General features: G+C 40.9%; 1 protein-coding gene across 1 annotated transcript; it reads left to right on the top strand.

Moving 5' to 3' along the window:
• Positions 1–276: 276 nt before the first annotated feature.
• Positions 277–10,620, top strand: LOC310936123 (extracellular calcium-sensing receptor-like; the record flags this gene model as incomplete). The annotated part of the gene is made up of 9 exons (XM_083900162.1): positions 277–305; positions 5,516–5,689; positions 5,845–6,133; positions 6,214–6,300; positions 6,763–6,954; positions 7,639–8,172; positions 8,247–8,471; positions 9,503–9,626; positions 9,719–10,620. 9 exons carry the CDS (start codon positions 277–279, stop codon positions 10,618–10,620), a joined length of 2,556 nt encoding a protein of 851 aa, XP_083756288.1.
• Between the last annotated feature and the right edge of the window lie 8,592 nt (positions 10,621–19,212).

The raw sequence follows: 19,212 nt of genomic DNA, 5'->3' as shown, positions 1-19,212 counted from the left end.
AGCAACAAGTACCTCACTTTACAGACCAATCAATAGTGAGCACAGTGAGCAAATCTCATGTGCAAATGTTCCTCCCAGCAAACCCCCTGGTACCTTCCTAACTCTAACTAAGCCTAAGTATCTTCTGAGACGTGCTCGAGGCTTCTTTAAAGCAGAACCTCAGTAAACCTCAGCCATATGACTAAGGCCCTGAAACGCTCGCCCCCACCAGAGAAACATGTCTCCACCCAGGATTGCCTCGAAAATAAAAAAGGCAAAATAACAAATTGTGCACCGATGGACGGGCAGATTGCTCTGCCCGGCTGGTACACGCCCTATCTAACCAGGGAGATCACTCACCACTTGAGAAAAAAATACACTCGAATATTGAACTCACCATACTCACCAAGAGAAGCTGCTCATAGCCATATTGCCAAACACCACCAAATCTACAGGATTACACAGTCTAGGGTAGAATTATTATTATTATTATTTTTTTTTAGATGGCCGAGCCCCCAATATGTTACGACCCGGCTCGAGGGCAACAACATGTATTACACAAACAAGGTTAGATGCAAGAAAACTAAGTTTATTGTAACCAAAAGTAACAGAGGGAAAACAAAATGGTGTCTGGAGACCATGCTGCTGGTCCCGGCTGCAGGCAGAGAGGGAGTGGGTGGAGCCACACAGGGCTTTTAAGTCCAGCAGCAGGTGTCAGGTAACGAGTAAGGAGGAGGGGGAGGAGAAACTCCAGGTACCCTGCAAAACATGGCACAACAGGTCTTGGCATAACATGCACCTTTAAGTATATTTGTATATTTTGTTTTTCATTTTTATGGAACAAAACCAGATGATGGAAATATGACTACACGACTGTAAGGACGAGAAATTATAACAGAATAAGCCACCACCACCCCTCCTATTTATTTTTTTAGTTATTTAATTTCATATCTTAAGAGGTTATTATGTCCAGTTTGTTAATGTATTGTATATGTATTGTTCTGTGTAGCAGTGTAGCTCACAACAATAGTATCTGACAGCTTAGACCAGGAGGGGGTTGTTCTATGTAAATGTGATGATTCTGTCTCTTGGCTCCAGAAGGTGTAAATCTTTGAGGCTAAAATTCTCCCTAAAGCAGTTTGAGGAGTGCCTACATTCAAATGACCACATGTTCTTCAAATATAATTGAATATATATGATATATATGTGTTAGACATCGTTGGAAAGCATAGAAATCACACTTTCAGAATATGCGACTAACTAAAATGTCCCTCGGCCTACTTCTTCTCGGTTTTGCCATGGCTGGCCACATATGTTCCTCTGTTCCTCCCAATCACATGCCTCCAGGTCTCACAGGCACACATGAGCATTGAAGTCTCCCAGCAGAAGGAGGGAGTCCCCAGCAGGAGCACTTTCCACCACCCCCTCTAGGGACTCCAAAGGGAGGGTACTTTGAACATGTGTGTCCAGCCATGGCAAAAGGGTTCACAAGTCTACTTTGGGACATTTGGAGTTATTTACAGATTCCGAAAGTGTGATTTCTAAGCTTTCCAACAATGTCAAACACATGTCCATCTGATCATTTTTGAAGAAGATGTGGCCATTTGAATGTAGGCACTCCTCAATCTGCTTTAGGGAGAAATTCAGCCTGAAAGATTTCGACCTTCTTGAGGAGCCAGGCCAATAGCTGCTCATTTGCATCACATTAACATGGTCACAACCCCCCACCCAGTCCAGCTGTCAGTGACATCTGATGTCTATTAGCCCATAGGACAGAAACAGTGTAGCAGTTTGAAAACAAAGGAATGAATGTAGTTCATGTCAATGTAGTGTTATTTGCTGTAAGTACTTCAGTGGACTGATAAGAATCAGAATTTACTTTATTGATCCCCAGAGGCAAATTCTTCTGTTATAAAAAGCACTTGAATAAAAATGAGAAACAAGAAAGGTGAAAGATAGATACATACTTCAAATATCAAATAACATATATCTAAGTGTGTGAAGGAGAGTTCAATATTTTCCAGACCAATACCAGTTCCTCCCCCACAATGTGGCTGTACCCACTCTGTCCATCAAAGTTGATATGCGGCTAAATGGTGACATCACAAGCACACCCTCTTCTGCTTACTCTTCTGTGCTGTAACCTTTGGTGCTGGGCATGTGAAGTATTTTGCCTCATCAGAACAGAAAGGCCTGATTTTTTCAAAAAGATACGTCTGCCTGTCCATGGTCAGTCCAGGTGGGGCCAGGACGGGAAGACTGTCAACAGGGGGCAGAACTCCTGGGTTGCGCAGTAGCTGAAACTCGATAGGCTCTGCATCACTGTGAGTTTGAGCAAGCACCACACCTGGTCTGTTGCGTCAAAGCTGTGACAGAATAGAAGCACACAACAGGATATTTAAAACATGGCTCACTGTTCACATGGAACACTATCATGTCCATTCGTGATTTTTTAATTGATAAAATGCAGAATTTTGAATATAAATACCTAAAGTGCTGATAACTCTTGATCTGTGGGAGCTTTTGAAAGTAGGGACTCAGATGTGTCTGCCAGTTGATGGTCTTTACTATCACTCTGCCATCTGCCGTTCCAACAAGCTGCGGAATATTGAGGCGACTTTCAGGAGAGCTGTGTTCCACTACCTGTTGACAGCAAGAACCACAATGAATATAATTATTTAACTTTTCCCCCCAAAAAATGACATTTTACACATTACATATAGCAGTCTATATAAGCATTTGGCTATTGTAAATAAATCAATTTATACACATACCAAGAGCCTTAGCCGACCTCATGTATTGATGCCACACTAAGGCCTTGGACACATGGGTTGGCAGCAACTTCTCATGCCAATCCTTATGCCCAGGATTCTGAAAAAAAATAAAAAAAATACTTGTTTCAGATCATGGTTCATGTTAACAGGCACTTTATCACTGAATCAGTATAGATTGATCAGTAGTATTGCTTGAATTATGTGTGAATGCCACACCTTTATGTGCATGAATTGCACGTGTAATTAACACGTCCATCACACATTGTGTTAATCATGTGTGATTCATGCATGCAAAGGTGTGGCATTCACACATCACTCAATGCAATGTTAGGTTTCGAACACGGGAGTTTCGTCTCAAAGCATTTGAATTATCAAACTGAACCTGCGGGTGTACAAAATCTCAAAGAGGGCCAAGACATGCTCCCCTTACGACTTATAATACGCTCATCTGACCGAACAAAAGTTTCGATGTGCGCATCATTCTCATTGTAATAATACAGTACCGAGCTAGCGAGCTAATAACAATGTAGCCAAACCGCGTTATGAAACGCACAGTGGATTGTTAAAAGACAGTGTCCCTATGTGCGTCTGTATGTGACTTTGAATGAACACTAACATAACATAGATTAACAACGTTAATGAAAACTCACCCAATAAGAAACTGAAAGGTATTCCGGCAGACTTCAGTGCCTCCAATCAGATAAGAGGTCCGGGCGTGCTTCCTTTTCTTCGCAGTTTTACGTCTGTTCGCCTCCAAAAGTCCAATTAGATAGGAGATAGAGCGGTGCTGGCGTCATGTCATCATCTCAGACAACTACCGTGTGCGTCCTGCTCTCTTTCAGCCGCGGAATAATCCATCTGTTTGTTGTTTTTGTGACGATGAAGTCTGCTAACACGTTAGCATAAAGATTGCTAGCTTAAAATGCTAACAGTCCACACACAGCCGTCTCTGTGCTTTCGCTGTCCTTGTGATGAAGCTGCTCAGCCACAGCTGACTTATTGTCCTGTTCTCTTTGCCTTCCTTTGTCAAACAAAGCTTTGATGATGACTGCTTTGATGATAATCCCGCTTTAATTTCGACTACACACATACACACTGCACACACACACTGCACACATACGCTCGAAAGTTCCAGACACTCTCTCTCCCCTCCTCGCTCTCTCTGAGTGAGAGCTGCATATTAATTAGCCATGTGTATTCTCCGTGATCGTCAGCTGATTGGCTAAAAAAAGCAACAAAGGCTCTGGAATGTGAGATCGCCACACCCAAACTAGGAGCGATTCACAGTGATAAAACAACCTTAATTCAAACACAAAGTTTATGGTTTTAAGACCCACAATACTGTAATTTGAAGCAGGTAATGGTAATTTTGAAAAAAAGGAAATCCCTAATTTTGAAAAAAACAAAACGTTTTCCTGTTTTTCGCTCGGCCGACTTGTTCCCGCTTGGTCCGTGGCGGGTCACATTTGTTCGGTGCATAAGCACAAACAACAGTCAGCACCCATCCCCCCACCCCGAAGGTGGAGTGAGGCTACCCTCTCATCTACCAGGGTGAACCCCAATGTACAGGCCCCACCAGTGGTTTACGGAAAGAACCCAGTCTTCTTAGCAGAGCCACAGAAACCACTGAGTCCAGGGCAGCAGGTGAGCCAGGTGTGCTCCGAAAGAAAGAAAGCAACATAAGAAGCTTTGCAGTGTCATACTGCTATACTGAATATACACGAGCAGCTGTCTGTCTGATCACAAATGGATATTATAGCAAATTTATACAGCTACTATAAATCAATAAAATTGTGTTCGTCTGTTGGAAATGCCAATTAGTCAGCATTTCCCAACTTAACATTGTCTTCTCGTTGTAGTCAGAAGTCAAATTTCCAACTCTGAATGTCACAATAAACCCACCAACCCCGACATAGGATTCCAAGATGGCTGCCGTTCGTACAAACACAGCTATTTTTAGTGTCACTAACACTTGTGTCTTAATTTCACAGTAAATTTCGTACACAAAGACGTGGTCAAATGTTGTAAAGCACTCTTATTATCTGCCTTTTCCCAGGATGCATTGGCGTTACTCCCTCTTCTGACTTGTGAGTGATGTAAATGAGACGCAGCGATTATTGTTTCTGTTTTCTTTATTGGTCAGAAGTCGCTATTGTTTTCCTACATTTTAATTTGAGTTGCAGATGCTGCGTCAGGATGTCTTGAGAGCTGTCTCTTCCTGAACTTTCTGGCACAACTTCAATAATTTATCCATCAAAATGTTCAAGTTGGTGAGGACGTGCAAGCAAACAATTTAATTTGTTTCTGATTACTCGACTCTTCATAATATTTCAAGTTTTATGCATGTGACTTGTGCTCAGTGAACCACAAGTTCAGTGATATTTAAGGGTTACCCTCACCCTAGGTCTGTCTCTGTCTGCACCTGTGAATAAACATCTGTGTGAAACACAAACAGATACATAGATACGTACAAATACACATAGAGTCACAGAAACAATAAGATGACTCAGCATTTTCCCCACAGTTTGCATTTACCCACTTGACCCTGATTGTGGACGACTGTCCAATCCAAAGCAACACTGTCATCAATAAGATGCAAGACTGAGAAGGTAAGATACTGTGGCCTTTATAAAGTGCCTTATCTTTTGCTCTGTCCCTCTCATTCTCTCCTCAGCCCAGTGAAACATTATGACTTCACTTGCTTTATTTACTTTGCTTTACTCTGTCAGTGTCCTCATTTTAACTGATCACTCACTTTCCAGCATTACCACTGCAGCTTCACCAGCAGCCTCAAAGTGCACTCTTCTAAACAGCTTCCAGCCAGGCTTTGTGTTCCAGGGTGACTATGTCATCGGTGGGATATTCCCCCTGCATATTAATCTGAAAATGCCAGACCTTAACGGCACCTACAGACCAGCACCAATAAACTGCAATGGGTGAGTTTCAAAGATGATATTGGGAGGATTTTACTTACGTTTTCCCATGATTATGTTTAATATTGTACCCTTAATGTAAAATGGGTAGACTGAATGTGTTTATAATCATCAGAGTTGTTAAATGAACAGATTACATTCATCTGTATCGGCCACAGATTTGATCCCAGGGCTTTCCGGTGGGCTCAGTCTATGAGACTGGCAGTGGAGGAGATAAACCAGAATCCAGTGCTGTTGCCGAATCACACTCTGGGCTACAAAATATTTGATTCATGTGGCTTTTCATTGACTTGCCAGAGAGCTGTTTTATCAATGGTGAATGGGGTGAGTGAAGAAAACTCTTCTATGTGCACAAATGCCTCGTCACTCCTCGCTGTGATTGGAGAATCTGGATCTGCTCAGTCTATTGTTGTGTCAAGAATCCTGCAGCCATTCGGGATCCCCATGGTAACAGTGACTTTATTTATGGCAATCTTTGAGAAAATGTTCTTTTTTTCTCAGTAACACTGCACTCTGTTTTTACACAGATCAGTTACTTTTCTTCATGTGCATGTTTGTCAGAGAGACACAAATATCCAAACTTCTTCAGAGTCATTCCTAGTGATGACTACCAGGTAAAACTCTGAACTCTCAATTAAAAAACAAAACAGCTTTCAGCACAGCACAGACTGTACACCAGCAAATACAAAACAGCATTTGGTCAGTCTAATGTTGGCAAAAATGTTCACTCCTTTTTAATAATTACGTGCAGTACTAATGGCAGACATAAGAGCAAAACTGGGGGTATATAAACATTTTATAAAAAGCCCTGGACAAACAACACCCTCTGTGCTTTCTGACCACAATCCAGGCTGCAGATGTCCAACTGTACCCACAGTCGTTGTTCTAACATAGTTTACTGACATTGTGAGGGAGGAACAGCACAGCAGCTTCATAATTCACAGCACTACTTACATCCGATCTGGATTAATGTTAATTTTATTTTGCCAAGACACTGTTTTTAACTCATGTCAGTTTTTATGTACATTATTAATATGGAACTGTATGAGTTGATTGTCTTGTTCTGTTGAGCCCAGGTCAAAGCCATTGCACAGCTGCTGGTGCACTTTAACTGGACTTGGGTGGGGCTGCTGCGAGGAGACCGTGAATATGGTCGCTTTGCTTTTCAAGGTTTACTGAGAGCATTACAGGGAACCAAAGTATGTGTAGCGTACCAAGAAATTATTCCTCTGCTCTACAATCACCAGGCGGCACTAAAGATTATCAAGGTATGAAAACTCTGTGGGTTCTGTTGACTTCTACCTTTAATGAGCTTGTTAAAACAAGATAAAAACAACCTGGGTAGAGTGGTGATTTGATAAGCTTTTATAGAATTAGCGACTATTTGTTTCAGTTAAAGGCATTTGTGCCGTGATCCCATATAAACAAGTGTAGATATGTTGCTATCAATAAATTTGCATTATCCATGTGAAAATTGTAGCTTGGTCTCACTTTCATCTTATTGGGCCCATATTAGAGCTATGGAGAGGAGGGGGAGATAATATTGACATCAAAAATGGCCTGAAAAGGGCTAAATAATTGTTTACTATATCAACAATGAGAGACAATGTCTAGAGAACAAAGAGGGTCATACAAAGAGAAAATTACAAACAAAGTGCTGAAATGGATTCACAATCTGTGAATTAATGAGACAAACAAATGAAAAGTCTCACAAAATAATACAAGAAAAGATAAATTATGTGAACAAAAACATGACCCTGACATGACATGACACTGTTAGATCATCAATGTTTGAAGATTAACACAGACACGATAATAACAACTTTAACATCTGAAGTTGCACCTTAAACCAAGGTTAGTATAGAAATACTAGTTGTTTTTTCCTGTGTACATCTGGGTTTTTCTTATTGTCACTCAGATGTGTCATTTACATTATCTGACCCTCTGTAAAGGTGATGCATAGCTCAAATGCAAAAGTGGTGGTGGTATTTGCAGATGAGGGGGAGATGACACCTTTCTTGAGAGACTACATGACCCTGAACATAACTGGAATCCAGTGGGTGGCGAGTGAAGCCTTGGTCACAGCATCAGTCTTTTCAGGGAGAGAGTATTACCCTTACTTGGGAGGAACCATTGGGTTTGGCATCAGAAAAGGTCATATCTCCGGGCTGGGTGACTTCCTGCAGACAGTAAACCCTCAGAGATATCCTGACAATGTGCTGGTGCATGAGCTGTGGGAGTCTCTGTATGGTTGCAGTCCTTTTCCATCCTCTGTCACCCAGATGCCGTCCTGCTCAGGGCAGGAGTCTCTGCTGGAACAGCACTCAGCCTACATGAATACATCCAGCCCTAGAGTTGCCTATAATGTATACAAGGCTGTTTATGCCATTGCTCATTCCCTGCACAACCTCCTCCTCTGTAATCCAGGGAGAGGGCCTTTCCAGAACAATTCATGTGCTCAGAGGAACAATGTAAACCCTTGGCAGGTACTGCATAAGCCACTATTTATTTAGGGGCCTTCAAAGTCAGTGTTTAATTTTGTGCCTTTCTAATTTTCAAGCTGCAACACTACCTCCAGGAAGTGAACTTTCAGATTGGTGGTGAGGAGGTGGACTTTGACGCCAAGGGCGACTCTGTACCCTATTATGATATCATCAACTGGCAGAGAGGCACAGAAGGAAACATTGAATTTGTCAATGTGGGTTTGTTCGATGGAACCAAGGCTGTTGGAGAGGAGCTGTTGATCCTGGAGGATGGGATAATGTGGGCAGGACATCAGAGTGAGGCAAGCTGCTCCCACTGTGTTTTCACATTCATCAGATGCTGTAGGTTGAGATGGAGGTAAGACTGTTGGGGGTAATACTTTATAGTAAGTACACACTATTAGCATTAGTTAAGCATTAATAAATATTTAATATAAATATTTATTTAACGCATGAACACTCATTAGTATGTCATTTATAAACAGTTATAAATGTTTTACTCATCCCATCAGCTGAGGAACAGTGTCCAAATAACTGCTGTATTCAAGCAGCCAATCAGCATCCACTTCCAACAAACGAGCTCTTTGATCGACTTATTCTCTGTGTGTCCAGCGTGAGTTAAACATTTATAACTGTGTTTATAAACTACATACTAATGAGTATGTACGCATTATAAATTATTAATTCAATATTTGTGACATAATTAGCACACCAGCTCTCAGCACGGCTACCCCTCTGGAAGCACTGCTGCTCATTATCAAAACATTGTTTTACTCCCTGCCACAGTCCCTTTTACACCATTGATTTGGAGTCGTTTGTTTCGAACCTTCAGGGCTTCATAAACAAGGCAATGGCGCAGATACACACCAAAAAAACAGCCTTGATAGGGGGCTATATGGGAGCTTGCTTACCTAATGCTAATAGTGTGAACTTATTATAAAGTGTTACTGTTCTGGAATAGGGTATGGGAAGGAACCAAGTCTTCAGTATAATACCTTGACGATAAGAAAGTTGCTTGATAACAGTCTGACACCTTTTTATTTTATTTTGTATTTGAATTTACTAACTTGTGCATTGATCAGCCTATGACTTACCTGTAGAGTAATCATCTGCTTTATTTTTGAAAGGTGTAGTGCTCATTATACAGATGCAACCAATTCGTAAACCAAATTTGAGAGAAATAAGCCTTCTGTTTGCGTATACGAAATCCTTTATATTTTACTTCAATAAATAAAACAAGAGGGCAAAAACAAAATTGTTGCGTTTATATTTTTTCTTTCAGAGTAAATATTAATTTCACACAAAAATATAAAGCATGGTCTTTCCACTCTAGGTGCCAGTGTCAATGTGCAGTGCCAGTTGTATTCCAGGCTCCCGTAAGGCTGTCCGTCGTGGGGAGCCTATCTGCTGCTTTGACTGTGTACCATGTGATAGCGGCAAAATTAGCAATCAGACAAGTGAGTTTGAGCTGAACAATAACAAGTCAAAGCAAATCCATTCTTACAATTGTAGTACAGAAGTAAAGCAGTTCATACTTTCTTCCCTTTAGACTCAGTAGATTGTACAATTTGTCCTGAGGACTTCTGGTCAAACAACGACAGAACAGCCTGCATCTCCAAGAAAGTGGAGTATTTGACCTTCGATTCATTGGGAATAGCTCTGACAGTGATGTCTGTGGCGGGCGCCTGCTTCACTCTGGCTGTCTGTGGAGTCTTCTTCTGTCACAGACACACAGCCATCGTCCGTGTGAATAACTCTGAGCTCAGTTTCTTCATACTGTTTGCACTGACTCTGTGTTTCCTGTGCTCTCTGCTTTTCATTGGAAAGCCAACATATTGGTCCTGCATGCTGCGTCACACTGCCTTTAGCATCACATTTTCACTGTGTATTTCCTGCATTCTGGGGAAGACCCTGGTGGTACTGGCTGCATTCACTGCCACCAGGCCAGGGCACAACATCATGAAGTGGTTGGGGCCTAAGCAGCAGAGGACCATTATCTCCAGCTGCACTTTGGTTCAGGTGGTTATCTGTGCTGCTTGGCTCATTGATGCTCCCCCGTTTCCATCGAGAAATACACGATATGAACATTCAAAGATCATACTGGAGTGTAGTGTGGGCTCTAGCCTGGCATTCTGGTGCGTTCTTGGATACATTGGTCTACAGGCCTGTCTGTGCTTTTTATTGGCTTTTCTGGCTCGAAAGTTGCCAGGAAACTTCAACGAAGCCAAGTTCATCACATTCAGCATGCTGATCTTCTGTGCTGTGTGGCTAGCATTCATCCCTGCTTATATCAGCTCCCCTGGAAATTATGCAGATGCAGTTGAGTCATTTGCCATCTTGGCCTCCAGCTTTGGCTTATTGTTCTGCCTGTTTGCTCCAAAGAGTTACATTATTTTACTGAAGCCTGAGAAGAATACAAAACAGCACCTGATGGGCAAAGAAAAGAAATGATGAAACACAAATAAGTAAGCCAAGGCCAGAGTGACCCTTCTTCCAAAAATAGTGATATTTGTCAGACTGTTGGATGGTTTGTGTCACGTAGTTACATCTACTATTAGTTTGTTTTTCTTTTTATTTGTTTCCATGCCTTGTCACTAATTCTCCTGTCATTTCAGACCCTGCCTGTGCCTTGCAATCAGCCCATCGCCTCACCTGCAGTCCATTTACTCATTAGTTCCTCTGTGTATATATACCAGCCCATTTTCATTCTACCCCTGCCAGATTGTCTTGTGTAGTTTTGTTTGCCAAGCGTTTCCAGCATTATCTTTTTAGCCTTTTTGTCCTGACCCTGTTTTGCCTGTCTCGGACTTCGGATACCTGCCCGCCCCTTGTCAGATTTGTTTACCTGTTTTTGACTGATCTCCTGGTTTTGACTCTGCCTGTTTTTGGGCTAAGTAAACTACCTGTTCCTCTACAAACTCAACTGTGTCATTGTCATGCTTTTGGGTTTTTTCTCTTGTCAGTGCCAGGGAGCATGACAGTTTGGACATGAACATGAACAAAGAACATGGTGACCGTATAGCATTTGGACAGCATGCAGTGTTAACACAAATGCTTGGTGCAGATTCAACCATGTGCAACCACGATACAGCAAATTCCAGTGTCACGGTGAAATGTCATTCACTGCACCATGACCACACAATTCCACAAACATTTACATTTTTATATGTAATGACTGAATATACCAGAGACCCTTTTTTTTTACTGGATACAAAATTAAGAATAAATCATACATGACCAACTACCTCTTGAGTGTAGGTCATGATACCCAGAGGATTTTTTGTAGATCTTAATACGATATCACTGGGAATTCAAGTTTTGTCTTTCATAGTGAGAATGCAAATTCACTGCTGTGCCAGAGCCACACCCTGTAAGGTATCTTGGAAGTTTTAGTAACTTTTCATGTTCCATGTTTAAAGATCAGACAGATGTTCTATCCAAGTCTTTAGAAGGACTTCAACTCAGTAGGTCACTTTGTCTAGTTCTTGGTCTGATCATCCTGCCAAATTTCATGCATGTACTGTAAATGAAACCGTGTACCATTTTTGTGGTGACACTTCAGGTTGTGCGGAACACCACGGAATCATATTAGCACAAAATGACAAATATGAAGTACAGACATACTGAGCAGAGACCCAAACACCTTAATATGAAATGTTGAATGTCATTTCGGACCAGGAGAAAATCAGCACTGAGGAGTCGAGTCTTTACTTTCATCTTTATGACAGTGACCAAACAGAAACCATGACAGACACAAATGTCTGTTGCCTCTTTACATCAAAACATAAATAATAACATATACATTATCATATGATACTGTTTTTGTTTGTAAATTTGTATGTCTGTTTTTCTTTATTTAGGGCCTTATCTTTTTTCCCCACAGTTTGCATTAACCCCGTGACCCACCTAATTGTGGACGACTGTCCAATCCAAAGCCACTCTGTCATCAATAAGAAGGTAAGATACTGTAGACTTTATAAAGTGCCTTATCTTTTGCTCTGTCCCTCTCATTCTCTCCTCAGCCCAGTGAAACATTATGACTTCACTTGCTTTATTTTCTTTGCTTTACTCTGTCAGTGTCCTCACTTTAACTGATCGCTCACTTTCCAGCATCGCCACTGCAGCTTCACCAGCAGCCTCAAAGTGCACTCTTCTAAACAGCTTCCAGCCAGGCTTTGTGGTCCAGGGTCCTATGTCATCAGTGGGATATTCCCCCTGCATTTTAATCTGAAAATGCCAGACCTTAACGGCACCTACAGACCAGCACCAATAAACTGCAATTGATGAGTTTCAAAGATGATATTGGGAGGATTTTACTTACACTTTCCTGTGATTATGTTTAATATTGTACCCTTAATGTAAAATGGGTAGACTGAATGTGTTTATAATTATCAGAATGTGTTTATAATTATCAGATTACATTCATCTGTATCGGCCACAGATTTGATCCCAGGGCTTTCCGGTGGGCTCAGACTATGAGACTGGCAGTGGAGGAGGTAAACCAGAATCCAGTGCTGTTGCTGAATCACACTCTGGGCTACAAAATATTTGATTCATGTGGATATCCACTGACAGGACAGAGAGCTGTTTTATCAATGGTGAATGAGGTGAGTGAGAAAAACTCTTCTATGTGCACAAATGCCTCGTCACTCCTCGCTGTCATTGGGGCTTCTTGATCTGCTCAGTATATTGTTGAGTCAAGAATCCTGCAGCCATTCAGGATCCCCATTGTAACAGTGACTTTATTTATGTCAATCATTACACAAATGTTCTTCTTTTCACGGTGAAGTATATGAACAAAGATGAACACATCAACACAGCTAATCGTTAGTTCTGAAATGCTAATGCTGTTTAATTCTGACTCAGCTGATTTCTGTCTTGACTGTGTGAAGAGTATGCATTGAGAAGCAAACAGGAACTTACTCATGAGAGGTTTTAGTCTGCACCCAGACGCATCACCTAAAATCTGGATGCAACAGAAGCCTGTCTGCCAGTCCTGAACAATGCATAAGGTCAAAGAAGTACAGATGTTTCCTGTTTGGACCAAATAACGGCAACGTCAAAATTTGTATATGTACGTTTGTGAGAGGATCGATTCTGAGACAATTGTGAGAATGTGTAGATTTGGCTGACACAACTTCTTTCACAGGAAAGCTACCCTCATAAAAAGTAGGAGATAGTGGCGACCGCCACATGTGGGGTTTAAGATAAGGAAGTCAGAAAATCCTTAAAAATTAGGTTTCTGCTCTTTGCAGGCAGAGTTGTTTGGAGTTTCAACATGCACACACTCTTTCGAGTATCCCCAGTACTCAATCTGACGCTTGACTTGTGACAAAAAAAAATTCCCTTTGTTCGATACGAGTCTTGTGTTAGAGGAGTTTCTTGCTACATCATCATATCATCACCTGGTGTTCTGAAGAAGAAGGAAGCCTGACTAAAACGACATCAGTAACACTGCACTCGGCAGATCGGCTATGCTTCTACATGTGCATGTTTGTCAGACAGACAAAAATATCCAACCTTCTTCAGAGTCATTCCTAGTGATGACCACCAAGTAAAATGTAGAACATGTGGTCAGTTGTTGTTTTCAGTCAAAGCTCAACACATTTACTCTGTCATCAGAAATAATTATTACAACTACCTTTAATGCTTTAAACTGTAAAACTGTAAAAAACTATGAATAAAAAAGATACAAATCCTCAAACACTAAGAAATGGATTTAAATATATAAGTTTTTCTCTTTCTTATAATATGTTAACTTTCTCTTCAGGTTTGGTCATTAAAATAATAACAGTTGATAATGCGTTATTATAATCCTCATTATTGATGTCTGTTAATGTCTTTTTCATTGTAAGTCTTTCTGCTTGTTGATTGTCATGTTCTGTTGAGCCCAGGTCAAAGCCATTGTACAGTTGCTGGTGCACTTTAACTGGACTTGGGTGGGGCTGCTGCGAGGAGACCGTGAATATGGTCGCTTTGCTGCAAAAGGTTTACTGAGAGAATTACAGGACACCAAAGTATGTGCAGCATACCAAGAAATTATTCCTCTGCTCTACACTCATCAGGCAGGACTAAAGATTATCAAGGCATGAAAACTCTGTGGGCACTGTTGACTTTGACACATACACATTCACACACTGCTGGGACAGTCATTAAGTCCACAATAGGTCAGGAAATATGCTTTTCAATCAAGAATGACAAAAGGATAAGAATCTCAAAACACCAGACAATGTCCAGAAAATGAAGAGCTCATAACACGAGGAAGATGAATAAGGTCACAGGTGAAACTATTGGGGCAGAGCAGAACATCTAAATGTGTGAAGTCAAGAGACAATGTTAGTACCATAATACAACAGGACGAGATGCATTATGTAAACAAAAAGGAGTTTTTCCTTTTTTTTTTTTAAAAATGATCACCTGAAATATCTATACTAAGGTCTGTAGAAATACTAATTCTTTTTCACTCTGTACATGTCGGTTTTTCTTATTGTCACTCAGATGTGTCATGTACATTATCTGACCCGCTGTAAAGGTGATACACAGCTCGAATGTAAAAGTGTTGGTGGTATTTGCAGCTGAAGGGGAGATGACACCTTTCTTGAGAGACTACATGACTCTGAACATTACTGGAATCCAGTGGGTGGCGGGTGAAGCCTTGGTCACAGCATCAGTCTTTTCAGGGAGAGCGTATTACCCTTACTTGGGAGGGTGACTTCTGGTGGTGCGACGCCATGTAGGGAGGACACGAGGTGGCAGAGTTCGATACCAGACACCTGTTAATAAGGCTTTTGCTCGACTTCATAACCGCATTTTCACGGCTTTTATGACTGTCAAAATCTCCAGGTAAAAGATATAACTATCTAAACCGGGTTCAACGAGTCAAAACACCGCCATGCCTGACACACGCGGTGCCGCCAAGCAAGCTAATGATAGCTCCCAGGCCACCTCGACTCAGAGTACCGCCAAGCCTCCTTCTGACCAAGTTATGGTTAACGTCATACAAGCCATACGCTTTTAAAAAACTAATTAATGGCCAAGATCGACCAGAAGGCAGAGGCACAGAGTACGGAACTACGTAATCAAATTGAGGCCCTGCAGAGTGAGTTCAAGAAGGCTAATGAGCTGGCCGAGGCCCGATGTGCAGAGCTGGAGGGACATGTGACTCACCTGGAGACGGCGGCCAGCGAGCAGTCGGACACAACTGCCGCGTTGGAGCAGGAGGTGACTTGGATGAAGAAGGAGATCACGACGCTGAAAATTAGAGCCGAGGATATGGAAGCAAGGTCGCGGCGATGCAATATTAGAGTGGTCGGAGTGGGAGAGGGTCGGGAGAGTGGAAAACAGCCTGCTCAGTTCATCGCCGAGATGCTGCGGGAGTTATTACAGCTGGACAAGACACCGGTTTTGGACTGGGCTCATCGCGCCCTGAGAAGCAAGCCAACGCAGGACGACCAGCCACCAAGGGCATTCATTGCGAGATGTCATTACTTTCAGGAGAAGGAAGAGATTTTGAGGAAGGCTGCGAAGCTGCGGCAACTTAAAACAAGCAACGGAGACACAGTTCGTGTTTTGCCGGACTTCACCCAGGCTGTCACTAGACAGAGATCAGCTTTCAACGAGGTGTGTAACCTGTTGCGCTCCTGCAAGGGCATTCGCTTTGGACTGTGGTACCCCGCGGATCTCAGGATCACTTTGGAAGATTGGACCAGGATGAGCTTCAAAGATCCCGGCAAAGCCAAAATGTATGTGCTGGAAAAACTGGTTACTGCGGCTGACTGATGCCACTTTGGTGAGATCGCATCGACTTTTACATGTAGGCTACTATATGACGCAAGCGCTGATACTGACATTCTATAGGCAAGACTAACATGTAACATATAGGTCACTTAATGTCAGCTCTAATATGTATACAGCCTTTCTTGTGACATATAGGCTGGATCGTTATGGGTTTTTCTTTTTCTCTCTCTCTTCTCTCTCTCCCCATCCTGGCTGATCTGATCATTCATTTTGACATATTACCTCTAATTTGAGCATTGAATCAAAGGTTGGCTGCTCTGTTTTTGTAATTTGTTTTTTTTCTCTACAGTCAGAGTTTTTCTCTCTCATATTTTTCTTTAAGTGCATATAATAGAAAAGCAGCCACTGTCATTTGAAAAAAGCTTTTTTTGTTTTTGGAAGAGCTATTATAATTGTTCACAAATAGTTCTGGTTATAGCTCTGATACGCATGGTAAGCTAGTTAGTATAGTTTGGAAGTTACTACTGAAAGGAACAGAACTTGTGTTCTGCACTGTTTTTTTTTGTCTTCTATGTTTGTCTATGTGTATGTATACCTTACCCTCTACCCTCTGCTTATATGCTGACCCCTGGTGATCCTAAACCATGGCAGGACTTAGTCATTTTGATTGACCCACTGAAAAATGGTCACAACTAATACTAAAAATAGAGAGGGTGCTGTCACAAAGATAACGAGCTGGAATGTCTGTGGTCTTAATAATTTAATAAAACGCAACAAGGTTTTTTCTCATCTGTCAAAACTGAAAACTGAAATATTTTTTTTACAGGAGACCCATTTGCTAAATAATGACCAGTCCAGGTTTTGCCGGGGGCAGTTTACTCAGATGTTTCATTCAGATTTCAATTGCAAAAGCCGAGGTGTGGCCATTCTGCTCCACGGAAATGTGCAGTTTGTCAAATCCCATGTCATAAGTGATAGAAATGGCCGCTATATCATTGTTCAAGGAAAATTGTATGGTATACCAGTGGTGCTTGTCAACATTTACGCCCCGAATTGGGACAATGTTCAATTTTTCACTGCTCTTTTCTCATCACTCCCGGACCTAAATTCGCATAAATTAATTATGGGTGGCGACCTCAACTGTGCCTTAAACATCAAGTTAGATTGCTCCAAACAAACAGGTACACTGAGCAGGTCTGCAGGTTATATAAACTCCTTCTTACAGACATATAAGATATTAGATGCCTGGAGGTTCAAAAACCCAACATCCCGTAAATACTCTTTTTTCTCACCTGCTCACACTGTAAGATATAATTAGCTGGCTTTACTCAAAAAAATATGCAAACTTATTGCCTTAAACTAACTGAGTTAAGTAAACTTGATTAAGTAAGTACATGTAACTTATTAAATATAAGTGTGCAGTACTTGCAAGAACTTGTTTATAATGAGTTTACTATACTAAACTAAGCATGGGTATTTTGAGTTCACAGCTCTTGAATTAACTTGCTTGTTATGATTGCATTTTACTAATATAACTAATTTATTGTAACTTAACTGTACTGAAATAAACTTGTCAATTCTGAGTCTACAGTACTTAAAATAACTTTGTCATCATCACTTAATTTTAAAGAAAAAAATACTGCCAAAAAAATGTAATCTGCATTCAATTTATTTCAAATGTGCACATAATTAACAGTATGCAGATTTAGTGCTCACAATTTTTGATGGATTATTTGCTGGCCACATTACCCAACATATCACATTTCTTTGTACACATTTAACACCTGCATCACAAGAATGCACTATTGTAAAAGCACTGAACAGGTCTGAGTATCAATTGAACAATGAAATGACGATTGTGTTTTCACTTCACTCTTAAACAGTTCAAAATGCTGTTTAATAAAAGTGTCAAACCTCTCTTCTCTGTCACAAGAACTTTAACAGTATGCAGATTTAGTGTGAATCTTAACACAGAATGTATGTTGGATTACCGGTTTTTGCTGGCCACATTATCCAACATATCACAGTTCTTTTTACACAACATTTTAACACCTGAATTCACTGAGTGAAAGAGGGCACTATCTCTACCACCAGTTGTGTCCACTGCAGGGGAACTGAAGGCCAGGCTGGGGTTCAAAACAGTTCCTGAAATACTCCCACCTTTAGAAAAGGAGGGAAACAGCAGAGTCAACGTCAGGACTGAGCACAGAAAGAGAGAGAGAGTGTTTGGAGATGATTATTTATCCATAAGTGTAATCATTGTATTATTTGGACACAAAATAGGTACTATGGATTCCATTAGATTTATTTTACTTGCTTTCCTTTTTATGATCATAAAATTGACAAAAATGCAATGAGATATTAATTACTGCACAAGAAGAATCATGAGAAAATACCTTTTACTGCTGAGATTGTACAATGTGTGGACTCCTCATTATTTTGCGCCTGTGTTAGATACAGATAAAAAGAATAAAACAATTCAACTGTTACTACTCAATATTTAAGCATACACAGTATTGCAGCCATCTCCAGCATGACCAACCTTTTCAACCCCGTTGGTCAAATACAAGTGAAAACTATGACAAACACATTAGTCACAAAGACAGTTCTAAGGCTGACAGATATGCAGCTTATGATTTTAACAGTGATCCTGTTATCCTTAAAACATTACTGTTCGTCAGTCTTGATGTTAACTAGGTACTGTGTGAAAACAAGTTCACATTTCCAGTGCTCAACATTAAAATAAAATTACTATGACTACTATACTGAAATAAATACCATGTACATAATGTCAAAAAAGTCTCTGGCATTTCAGAATGCAAACTTCTTTCAGGTAGTAAGGCAAAACCATCATGTAGGCAAATAAAACTTGTTACAATAATTATTTACACATGGATTGTAACATACAGTCAAATACAATACAGTAATAGTTTACTGGAGCTTCGTCATTAGGAGTAGTCGAGTCATTACAGTATTCAGTGACTTTTGTAGAAAAAAAGAACGGCATGCACTCATGTTTCAAACAAGGCAGCGCCCACTTTATCTTGTAAACGGACACGGCACGCGACCACAAAAATCGATCGTCATATTTGCACTGACACGACTCCCAATCTAGATAATCGATTTATAATGCCTAAGGTTTAAAAACAGCGGGGAAGTTTCCCATCTTCTTCTATGTTTTTCAATGTGTGGCAGCATCACAGCGCCACAACAGCCTGTTATATGCACTACAGCGTATTCAGTCGTCTGATGCACTAAGTGAAAGTGACTCACCATGCACCCTTATGGTTTCACCTCAAGTATGTT

This window comes from Microchirus variegatus (genome assembly GCF_963457635.1).
Source record: "Microchirus variegatus genome assembly, chromosome: 13".
Classification (NCBI taxonomy): domain Eukaryota; kingdom Metazoa; phylum Chordata; class Actinopteri; order Pleuronectiformes; family Soleidae; genus Microchirus; species Microchirus variegatus.
The sequence above is the reverse complement of the archived record's forward strand: the minus strand, read 5'-3'. Positions and strand labels throughout refer to the sequence as shown.